At 37.3% G+C, this 12,656-nt stretch overlaps 1 protein-coding gene across 2 annotated transcripts in view; it reads right to left on the bottom strand.

Moving 5' to 3' along the window:
* The window catches only part of bcas3 (BCAS3 microtubule associated cell migration factor), a 1,223,934-nt gene that overhangs the window by 893,805 nt on the left and 317,473 nt on the right, over positions 1-12,656 (bottom strand). For both annotated transcript variants that reach the window (XM_043718095.2, XM_043718097.2), the window contains exon 12: positions 9,577-9,747. In XM_043718095.2, the coding sequence (XP_043574030.2) occupies positions 9,577-9,747 (171 nt within the window). The remainder of the gene's footprint in view (positions 1-9,576; positions 9,748-12,656) is intronic.

Raw genomic sequence — 12,656 nt, 5'->3', positions numbered from 1 at the left:
TTTTATTTTAAAGTTAACTGTAAGGCGTTGTATTCCAGATGTAATTCAATTAGTCAAACTACCAGGCTTGAAACAAAACACACTTTATTCATACACTATAATTAAAATACAGACAAAATAAAATAAAGGAAAATAATTGACTTTACCATAACTCTATTGAAATGGTTAACAAAATAATATGCATATTAACAATTACTAATTAACTGCTATAATATAGTAACAAACTATAAACACACCCTTTGGCAAAGGTAAATTCAGTAAAACAGATTGTCTCACATGCAATTCTAGCAAAAGAAAGAGAACCCCAGCTTTTAGAGAAAGAAATAAGAGCTTCCACATCCAACTGCAAGACCCCAGCAACTGCTACTGAAGGTTAAAACCAGAAAAAAAATCCTGGTTCTGAGAGATTTACTCTCACACTTTCCCGCCCCACCATCCCCCAATTCAGGCTGCTTTTATTGTTCTAACTTTTAAAAACACCCCAAGGCCACACAACCTGCTTACTTTATTGGCTTTGGAGCAGACCGCTCGGTACCTTCACAAAAAAAAGGACAAATACATCTCTTAAAGCCATAGCATCGTCAAAATACCAACAAAAGCCTGCATTTATGTAGTGACTTTATTTTAGTAAAACATTCCAAGGAACTACATAGAAGTGGGACAGATGACCAAACGTTTGCTCAAAAAAGTAGACTTTAAGTAGCATCTTTAAAGAAGGAAGTGACTTGGAATGGTTTAACAAGGAAATTGTAGAGAATAAGGTCTGCACAATTTAAACCTTCAACAGCACAGCAATTACAATTTGGGACATGCAAGATATCAGAACTGAAGACAGTAGAGATCTCAGAGGATTGAAGGGAAAGAAAATATTACAGAGTTTGAGAGAAGTGTAAAGCTATGGAGGGATTATAATTAAGGAGAATTTTTTAAGGGATTCAATGATCGTCTTTAAAGAGTAAGAACTAATATAGGTCAGTGATTAGTGGAATGCTGTGTGAATAAGATTTGGTGTGGATTAGGATATGGGCAACAGAGTTTGGGAAGAGCTCAGGTTACTGGAAAAATATCAATGCAGTTCATCCAATTTGACTCCTTTTGGTTCAGCTCCAAAACTTACTGGGTCTGCTCATTTGCTTTATGCATTCTTCAAAAATTTTTGATCAATATAAATCAGGTTAAATTCACTGCAGCTCCAATTTTATAGGCGAAGTAACTAAACAGAAGACACAAACTGCATGTACAAATTGCATTTTGGAGTATCGACTTTTAGAATACTGCGTACAATTCTGGTTGTCCTTCTATAAGAAGCATGTTGTTAAACTTGAGAGGGTGCAAAAAAGATTATCAAGGATGCTGCTGAGATTGGAAGGTTTGAGTTATAGGAAGAGGTTGAATAGGCTTGGGCTTTTTGTCCCTAGAGCATTGGAGGCTGAGGGGTGAACTTACGGTGGTTTATAAAATCATGAGGGCATGAATAGAGTAAATAGCCAAGGTCTTTGTTGTAGGGTGGGTGAATCCAAAACTAAGAGGGCACAAGTTTAAAGTGAGAGAGGAAAGATTTAAAAAGCTGTCAGAGAAGGTGGTGGAGGCGGTTACAATTACAATATTTGAAAGTTATCTGAATGGGTATATAATAGAGGGATATGGGCCAAATGGGCCTATGGCACAGACGAGTTGGACTGAAGGGTCTATTTCCATGTTGCATGACTCTATCACATTAACGTGCAGCTGTATATCATTACGCAAACCCAACATGAGATAATATGGTTCAAAGGTCCTGCAGAACATTCACAAAAAGACTTGAAAATTGTAAACAGCAGTAGATGAGAAGGAGAGTATATGCCTTTCTGCCCATATTTAAGGTAACTATCACATGATTCAGAGGTCTATTAATTCAATTTGGTGAATCATGAAATCAAATGTCACTGCAGCATTGGTACTACATTCCAAGAAAATAAAATCCATGGGTACAAGAGACATACAAACTACAATTTCATGGTAGCAGCCTGGCTATCCCTGAGGAGAAAGTCATCAGGAGCAGGCAGTCACAATCATGCAATCCATCTAATTCTATAGCCACTATGAACCCTCTGTATATTTCTAGTCAGTCATTTTGTAAATAATAAGCTTGGATATTGTGTGTCAACAAGCTACTTAACTATGGAAGGTTCACAGTTAATCCACAGAATGTGTATTTCCAAACAAAAAAGAAGGTTGAGAGAGCTACATGCATAATTGAGTAGAACTCATATCTAGAAGAATGCGCTTCATGGTTGCTGTAATGCATAGTCACCCTGAGAAATCACATTCCGACTTAAGATGTTAAGTTTTATTTAAAGTTGTTTTGTTTCTGTTGCAGCCGAGTAAAAGTGCCCCTTACAGTACAGACCTAATTACTAATGGGCGCCTAAAATGAAGTACAATTAGCATTTGTCTAAATTTAGAACTTTTGGATTAGGAGGTGCACGTTCGTAATGTGTGTCACTGTAAATAAAAGCATATAGGTGTGTAAAGATTGACTCAGATTCTATCCTTCACCACCTGACATTCTGAAATAGAACAAAGAGCATGAACTGTATCTGTTTTCTCTCCACAACCAGGGTTTCTGAGGCTAAATCTAGTGCACAACAATTGCCCAAAACATGATTAGTTCATACAAAATAAACCAGGAATCTATTCAAAGGAGTTACAAGGGAAATACTGTACGTGGACTCAGGGCATTTTACTCAAATTAAGAAGAGAGGACAAATGCAACAAAATGAAGGAGGAAAAAGAAGAATGAGAAAAATCACCAAAGAAGTCAAATTGAATGTGTTACTAAAATATACAGGTTAGAAGAAGTTCCAATTTCATGCGTATAATCATATTCATAACTAAGGTAAAAAATCACTACACAAAGGCTGATGCAATGAGTCAATCCAATTGTGACATTAACTATCATACACCATTGCTTTCAACTGCAGCCTTGTACAAAACACAAACCAGCCCCTTTGCTCAGTCTGACTCATTTATCGGAGACAAAAAACGTCTCTGACAAAAAGCAGAGCTGCTTTAATGAAGCCAAGAAGACGATATTACGCTGAGCAATGTAATTCTGCCGGTCATTTAAAAAGTGCTGCAGTTTTATGTTATGTCTGTATACTGTGTGCAATCTGCTGGAGGAGGATGCAAAAAAAAAGTATAACTTGGGAGAAGCTACATAGCAATCTCTTGACCGAGACTCACGTTCCGTTTTTCACAGAAGGTATTCACACAAGGGGAATATTCTTTTAATTATAGAATTCCATAAAGCCATGCAATGATCTAACAGAACTGTCAGTAACTTTGCTCGGAATTCTCAATTGTAATTCCGTCCTCACTGCTCAAGTAATTTCACCACCTACAGAGCTCACTCGTGATTGAAAATCCAAGTCCTGATTTGACTTATTGCCATGTGTACCTATGAACATTTAAAAAGTTTTGTTTGTAGGCAGTACAGGCAAATCATAGTAAGCAAGGACATACAAATCATAGAGTGCTTAGACAGTGATACAGGTTACACTGTACAGGAGCTGTGTGAAGCAAGACCAACGTTAACAAGATCAACATTATTTGAAGTTAGAGAGTCCATTCATCAGTCTAATAATGGTAGGGAAGAAGCTGTCCTTGAACCTGCTGGTGAGTGTGCTCAAGCTTCTGTATCTTCTGTCTGATGCAAGAGTTTGTAGGAGAGCATTACCAGGGTGGGAGAGGTCTTTGATGATGAGAAGAGTAAATGGAGTCCATTGATGGAAGGTTGGCTTCCGTGATGGTCTGGGCTGTGCACACAATTTCTGTAATTTCTTACAGTCCTGGGCAGGTAAGTTGCCATACCCGGCCGTTCTGCACACATATAGTATGCTCTCTTTGATGCATCTGTAAAATTTGGACATGCCAAATTTCCTAAGTCACCTAAGGAAGAAGGGGCATGGTTGTGCCTTCTTGACTGTCACATCTACGTGCGAAGTCCAGGACAGGTTGTCAGTTATCATCACTCCCAGGAATTTGACACTCTCAAACCTCTCAACCTCCGCTCCATTGATGTAGGTGAGGGCATGTTCTCTTCCTTTCTTTCTGAAAGAATTGATCAGTTCTTTTGTTTTGCTGACATTGCGAGAGAGGTTGTTAACATTGCACCATGACACCAAGCTCTCTATCTCCTTTCTGTATTCCGACTCATCGTTGTTTGATATCCATCCTACCACGGTTGTGTCATCAACAAACTTGTAGATGGTGTTCATTCGGAATTTGGCTACACAGTCATCATTGTACAGGGAGTGCAGTAGGGGGCTGAGAATGCAAGGAATCAAAACAACCAGACAAAGCAATATTCTATCCAAAGTTACAGTTTGAATATAGGTGACAGCACTTTGCCAACCTTCCGTTAATAAACCTCTGTCAATCCCCAACAGGATATGGGACAACCACTTTATCACAGCTCCTTCTCAACCAAACACATCCATTATTTAAACGGCTTCAGCTCTGACTGAAGTTCAGTTTATGCAACTATCAAACTACTTAATGTTACAAGAGAATCCCCAAAATCAGGGCAATATGAGGTGTACAGTGCACAACATTTCAGAAACTTTCTTATAGATCACAGAAATCTCAGCACTAGAAAACCATTCAGTCCACAGTGTATTTACCAGTTCCACAAAATCCATTCATTTTAATTTCATTTGTCTGTCCTTTCCTGTACTCCTTAGCATTTTTTTGCTTAGCATTTATTTAATTGATTCTTAAATTTTACTCCTGACTCAGCAACAACAGGCGTTTGCAATAACACATTCAACTTTTGCATGAAAAAATCTTTTGATGCTCGCCTTTGTGCTTCCAGTAAAAATGCTAAACTTATGCTGTTTTGTTTCATAATCCAGCAAAAGTAACCTTATGATTTATGTTTTTGAATGTTGAACATTTCTATAAATCGTACGTAACCTTCTATGTCCTTGTGATCATATGGTGTGGAGGTGGCAGTGTTGGACTGGAATGGACAAAGTCAGAAGTCACATGACACCAGGTTATAGTCCACTGTAAGAGTATAACCTGGTGTCATGTGACTTCTGACCCTGTGATTATAGTCTTAGTTTTTCAAGTCCCTCACTATAACTTACACATCTTCTAATGCACCTGCACATGTACAAAGGCTCTAACTTCTCTGCATTATGATGTGTGCAAAATGGCCATCAAATAAATGTAAGGAGATCAGAAAGATCTTGGGAATAAAGTCTGGCCACTCTCATGTAAATATTCAGTAGCATTTCCTCATTTTGCATTGACTACTGAAAATTCAAAGTTCTATTTAGCAGCATTTTCCAACTGCAATTTCCTTTAAAAGTTTAGTTGTTTTGCAAGCACTGCAAACTAGAAATTGAGGCATAATTTTTCACAAAAACGGAGGATGCTTTGGGTTATATTTCCAGCATGCACACCCTGTAAGAGGCCTGAGTCATGTCCTTCAACAAAATACATCCCTGCAATATATCTGTTGAAATTGTTTTTAGTATGGTTTGAGACTCAGACCTTTCTAATACCAATGTGTACATGAAGCTATTTCCTCAACTGAAGAACACACAATCCAGTACTGTTATGTTTATCTTAAGTCCAGTATTTTGGAGTTTGACACCTTTTCATAATACCTCTGAAGGGTTGATCAAGGAAGATTCCTGAACTGAACCGTGGAAAGCAGCTCATTGACACACCTCAATTAGGGATAACATCATCCGAACAATGGAGCTGTTAACCCTTCAACTGTCACCAATACTATAGTATTCAGTACAGTGCACAGCTGGCATTATTTCAACGAAAAATTATTTCAAGCATTGCCCTTGACCATTGGCTTCAGCTGTGTGCAGACAAGTGTGGCAGCTGTTGGAACACCACAGTAAATGAGATATGTGACAAGTTATTTCATTTCTTTGAAAGAGTTCTTCGAAGGAGGAATGCTGGACAAGCTGCTAGGAAAATGCCACGCTCTTCTTCAAATAACATCATGAGCTGGTTTTACATCCACTGAACTGAGAGATGGTCTTTTTTGAACAATTGATCCAAAAGGTAGCATCTCTGACAATGCAACACTCAATCAGTACTGCAATAGAGCGTCAACCTAGAAACAGTACTCAATTACTGAAATAAGACATATAAATGCAGAAGAAACAGCACAGGAGGATGTGTGCATTACATTGCGCTGGCTGAGAGACAACTATCTCACCTAATCCCACTGACAAGTTCTTAGTCCACAGCTTTGAATATTAAGGCACTTCAGCAGAATGACTCTCATCCATAACCATCTGCCTCAAAGGAAAGGGTGCTCCCCAAGTGAACCACAGCTAAGAGCTGTTTGGAAATGCAGTAGTAAGTCTGAAAAATATATGATGCTCCATCTACCTCAAAGTTTCAGATGAATTTAAGTGATACTGAAATACATAATCAAAGAGATCAATAACTAATGCACATGAAACTCAGAAGTGTGGAAACACATCCTAACTTGTACTCCATTCTGTTCCATACATTTTACTTGGGGCAACACTCTATAGAGGAAGTTGTCATCAAGATTGAACAAAATGGGGGAACAAAGCTAAAGTGACTAAAAGTGTTTGTTTATAATAAGTGTCAGAACTGATTATAGGTCATGAAATGTTATCTTTTTCAATCTCCACAGGTACTATCTGACTGCATGAGTATTTCCAGCTTTCTCTATTTTTAGTTTGGGGTTCCAGAATTCCAAAATTATTTTCACTTGGCATTTTCGCTGTTCTAATAGTTCTAAAGTTTTATCAGACACTAAGTTGGAATAGCATTTTTTGCCCTTCCTTAATTAACAGTCGACCACACTGTTGCAGGTCTGGAGTCAGACAGAGGTCAGATCAGGTAAGAACGCAGATTTCCTTCCCTGCAGGACTTCAATGAACTAAGTTTTTTTTTCACAATTGACAGTGGTTACATAATTGTCATTAGGTCAGCTCTCTATTTCAGATTCTATTTAACTCAAATTTCACCATTTGCCATGGTGGGACTCAAAAAGCATGTTCCCAGAACATTGTTCTGGGGTTCTGGATCATAATCCAGTGACATTACCATAAGACCACAGCCTCACACTTCAGCAGGGGGTATATGAAGGAGGGACAGCTTATTGCTAAGAGGAACAATAGGACAATTTTCAAAGAGGTAGCAAATCCCAATAATTTAAAAAATGATATTGCCATTCATTGCGTAATAGCAGTTACTTTTCTCTAAATTAGATCTTCACCATTAATAACTCCTTTTATATAATTGTATATCTGGCTATTCTTCAATAATGGATTCAGTAAAGTTCCCAATTCAAGAAGTCCTACATGATAAGCAGCCCCTTTAATTTTTTTTGTGAATGAGTATGAGAGACAGCAAGAACACATCAAATGAAATTGGACTTTCTATTACCTCCAACCCATGTCTGTTCCTTATAAGCCAAATTAGAGGTAGCTTGGCAGAGTTTAACCTAATTATATATAAGAGTGGCAGGTCAAAATATGACATGATCCATGTGTGAAGCAAATTATACAGATTGGTAAAATCCATATTTCGTCCAAATCCAGGCAGTGTTACAAATGGTTGTCAGCATTTCTGCATTACAGACTGTGAAATACATTTGCCAATTTCCTTCTTCCGATAAGTACCCAGTGATTCAGATTCAAAAATGCATGTGCATGGATGTCAGATGATAAAATGCATTCAAGTGAGTTTTTGATGTTTTCCATGAAAAAGTACTCCACAAAATGACATAGACGTTGTCAAGTCTTGCATGCACGAGATAAATGTGCTATTGATCCCACTGGATTTTACAGCATTAGTTCATTTGCAGATTGTATGGTAGCCCACAACCTCAACTTTTATATAAAATTGTAAGAAGACAGGATTTAAAGTGGTAGCAGTCATTTGGGGAAACATCAGGTTCTTTGGAGGCTTCTCCATGAGCTATTGCTGTACATGCATTGATTTGTTACCAAAAGATTTCTGTACTCTCAAAGTATGGAATCAACATCAGGCAATAGACTCAGGAAAATGATGGAAGAACAAGGAGGGAGTAATGTGGAAATACAGGTCTTTTGAAGAAAATTCATGAAATGCAGACAGTCTTTTGGACTAATAGGGAAGGTGGTAAATTAAAACAGTTGCGAGAACTAAGTGAAGTAGTGACAAGGGTGTTGAGTTCCACTTTCCTTACCCCAAGATAGTAAATTAATGACAAGAAAATTTAATAATTGACAGAAGTGTATGGTGAAAACTCTCTTACTTTTTTTTGTACATTGGCACTACTAGACCACTTCCACTGATAATCCTCACTTATTAAATCTAATGGCACACTTGCACTCGCACTGCACATTGGTTCAATGATCCAGCTCATCAATTCAGCAGAATTTGAGATAGGAACTCTCTCCTTTCTGCTCATGCACCCTTGCAACTTACTTTTAAAAAGCCATAAATAAACTGAAATTTATGGAATAAGGTTTCCATGCTCAGAGCAATTAAGCGGTGAAATAGACTATCAGCTTTTCCACTGGATGCTGGCTAAAAGGAAACCACATTAATGGCATTCTGAGTTCCAATAATTCAAAAACAATTACTGACTTCCTGAGTTTAAGCAGTTGTTTGGCACCTAATTGACTGTAAGATCTCTAATTTGTACTGCATAAAATGACTATTAAGATCAGGCCAATGTATAGAGATGAGCAGGAAAAGTGTATGGCTGAAACCATCGGAACCAGCAAATTAAAAATGGGCCCATATCTGAAATAGCAACTTATCTTTTCTCTTCATAGATGCTGACTGGCCAGCTAAGTATTTTCAACTTCTATGTTTCTTTTCAGATTTCCAATATCTGCAATGTTTTGGTTTTGATCTTTTCTAATCAATCTGTTCACAGATGTTATTACACACCTGTGGAGAAGGTGGGTGGGGATTTGAACCCAGGGCTTTGACAGGAACACTAACACTGCACAAGAAGCACCTCATGCTTTGGTTTACCTTACAGAATGATCATGTGGCTAGTTCTAATGCCTGTAATATCTACAATGGAACCTTTGTCATTACTATTAGCTATTACTACACATGAGATGTTTACATTAATTGGTAGCATGTAGACTTAGAATTTTCACTACTGCTTGAGACTGGATAAGACAATATATATTTCTCAATTAACTCTTTTTTTTTAATTCTAAAGACAGTGCTACTAGGACTGTTACCCATTTGATACTGAATAAGTTGATCATTTCTGAACTAATTTCAACTTCCACAACAAATAAAACCAGACACAATCTGCCTTTTAAACTAGATGTCTATTTTATCCATTTATCCTCATATCTTGCAAGCATTGATTAATTGGAAAAGTTTCAAAATAAATTTCTTCAACGGAAAAGCAGGCACAAGAATTTATATTACAATTCCATCCTCTTCCATGCTCCACCTGTTTCTGTTTTGGAAAGAAAAATATCACCTTTACAACAAATCACCCTGATTTTGATTACCCAAATAATGCCGGTGTCCTGGCAAAAATGTTACACTCACGGCTTTTGATATTACCTGTCCTTCCCCAACTGTCTCAGTATCAATGATTGTGACAACTCCAGGAATGTGTGGGCTACGTCGGGATGTGCTATGCGTGGAAACCTCATCCTCAACTGGCCCCGAGGGTAGGCTGCCAGCCAGCCGTCCAACTGCTTCCCCAAACATGGTCAGTCCTGTTTTGAGTGTCTGCATCAATTTTGGAGAGACATAGAAAAAAGGAAAATAATTAAAACCAGCATCAGCTCCCCCCAACACAAGTTCAGACACAAAATATACAGCAGTCTCCAGCCAGAACAACTGAGAATCAATGGGAAACGGTTTTGATTAGTGCTAAAAACTCTAACTGCAGTGATTACAAAACACATTACAGATGATCAATTAGTTGTGAAGTGTTTGTTTCAATTATTAATGATTTGGCAATTTACACAAAGTCTGTTAGTGGTTTGTTGTGAAAGAACTTCCACAAACCAAAATAATTGGCGCCACACAGTATTGACAATGCTACATGGTCAGGAAGCCTGATTAACCTTTTAAATGCCATCAGCTGCTCCCTCCATTAATAATAATGATGTTCCTCTCACGTAAGCTGTTAGGACTCATTTAGAGGCTATCGGGTAACAGAAATACAAAAACAGACTCCGATAAAGCAATTAACTATCCTAGGGTTAAATCTAGCTAAGCAGATGGAAACAGCCATGACAACAATTAGATTATAACAGAACTAAAGGGTTTTATGCAACTCAGAATATCACGCAGAAGTTAGAAAGTCATAATAAATGCCTGTTTTCTGATGTAGGTGCGAACAATTTCTTAGGCTTAGGACTCACTGTTTTTATTTGATAATGTGTGACAGCAATGACAACCCAATCATAATCTATGTCAATTAACTTTCAACTCAAGGCAAAAGTACAAAAGACCACCAGTTAATTTGCAGTTGGCTGATAGGCACAGAAAAAATTGACAGATACAGATGTTAGATGCAAGATATTTTTTGCAATCTATTCTAAATTGGACTTTGTTAATTGGTGGACATACAAATTTCTTCCAGGTCATAAATGTTTATTAGTTCAGAGGGGCAGACCATGTCCAAAAGTACTGTAAATCACAGACTAATCAAATAAACAGCAGATAATTTAAGGGCACCTGTACGATGGATGTGAGCAGAAGACAGACAAGCCGACAAAATGTAATCAGAGCCATTCAACTTAATAGTCTAACTAAGATCCTCACTGCAGTTCAGAAACAAGTACTGTAAGCCATCTGCTTACACCTTTAAAACATTTAAGTAAATTGCCAAATTTCTTCAGCACTGACTTTATCTCAGGCTTCATAGAGGATAGATATTTTCAATTAGCCTGTTCAGCCATGTTTTAACACACCACTGGAGCACTGGAATCCAGCCTTTCTGGCCCAGAGGTGGGGACGCTACCACTGTCCCAGAAAAGCCTTTTTCCACACAGGATAAGGGGAATGAATAGTACAGTTTGTCTCAGATGGATCCCAATTAACACACCAGTCAAGTGTGAAATGATGGCTGAGAATCTATTGGAACACAAAATTGTCAAGGGACAGAATCCATTTGGATAATTCATAAATCATTTAAAATTCTGAAAAAATAAGATGCTCCATGGTCAAAGACTGGCAAAAATGTACTTTTGCAATGCTGATACAAAAAAATGCCACAGCTGTTCAATATCATTGGTCTTAAATATAATTTAACTGCTGGTGGATGGTCAACAGGTCATTTAGAAATGAGTTTGTTATAGGAGGTTTACCTTTTAGCTGCTACAAATTAATTTTTACAGCTTTTATTTTCAATTAAAATCAGATATCTAGTCATCAGAAAACTTTAAGAAAAAGTTTGAGCTGCAGTGACTCACAACCTTCCAGATATATGGTGTTGATACAGAATAAAGTACTCACCAAAATATTTAAATATTATATTGAAATAAACAAAAATATTTAGAGCAATGAAATGAGGATGTAAATGTGTTATGACATTAAAGCCCAAGTGAAATCAGTGTACTGGTAAATTTAAATGTGAAGTGGGGGAACAGCAAATTTTATAAAAAATAAATAAATAAACCACTGATCTGTGAAAATAATCTCAAGTAGCATCATCACTCATCAGGACCACAGTTTAAGTGTCTCATTGAGCAAGACACTGTACAATACAATTTCCAACAGGTTAACTCTGAGTTTTACATTTAAGGGCAGATGCTGAGATGCAATTATTGGCATTAGCACTGGGCTAGAAAGAAAATAAACTCTTGGAACAGTAGTCATCTGCTAGAGGATTTTACAGCCAAATTAATTGCTGTTCTTAACTGTTATGCCTGCAAATTTGTGGCATGAGTCATTGGAAACTGAACAAGAACCTTGATTCCTTGAGTTTCTTTTCTTTCTGTATAAATGTTGTATAAATTCATGCTTAATTAATACTAGTAATCAATTATATTGAATGATCTTCAGTAATAGAACTCCAACAAATGACAGAGCATGCAAAAGAGAAGGAAAGTTAAAGTGGCAGAAAAACAGCCAGATTTCAATCTTTTATACTGGCTTTTCAATAATCTCCTATTGAGAGAATGACCATGATCTGCACTGCAGTCTTCATGTTTTAGAAATTCAGAGTGAAACATCATTAAGAAATCATTTTCAAAAAAGTAACTGATGCCACACAATATTAAATATAATGGGGATAATCCATCTCCCAACTTTATATCATTTTATTCATATTATAAAGCAGAGGTTCTCAACATTACTGTATTCTCAGATACAATGCAGATAACAGCATGTTTTCTCAAAGCAGTATGTAACACATTGAGGAAAATATTAACAAATTTGCATTAAATAAAAGACATGGAAAATAAGTACTTCAGGGTAAACACAGCTATTATAGACAGAGAGCCATATTGCACGGAAATAGACTCTTCGGTCCAACCCATCTGCACCTAACAGACATCCCAATCTGACCTAGTCCCATTTGCCAGCATTTGGTCCATATCCCTCTAAACCTGTCTATTCATACAGCCATCCAGATGCCTTTTAAATGCCTTACAATTGTACCTGCCTCCACCATTTCCTATGCAGTT

This window comes from Chiloscyllium plagiosum, unplaced genomic scaffold (assembly GCF_037043375.1).
Source record: "Chiloscyllium plagiosum isolate Xiang-an unplaced genomic scaffold, Cpla_swu_hap1 HiC_scaffold_31, whole genome shotgun sequence".
Taxonomy (NCBI): Eukaryota; Metazoa; Chordata; class Chondrichthyes; order Orectolobiformes; family Hemiscylliidae; genus Chiloscyllium; species Chiloscyllium plagiosum.
Note: the sequence above shows the minus strand (reverse complement) of the source record. Positions and strands in the feature narration are given on the sequence as shown.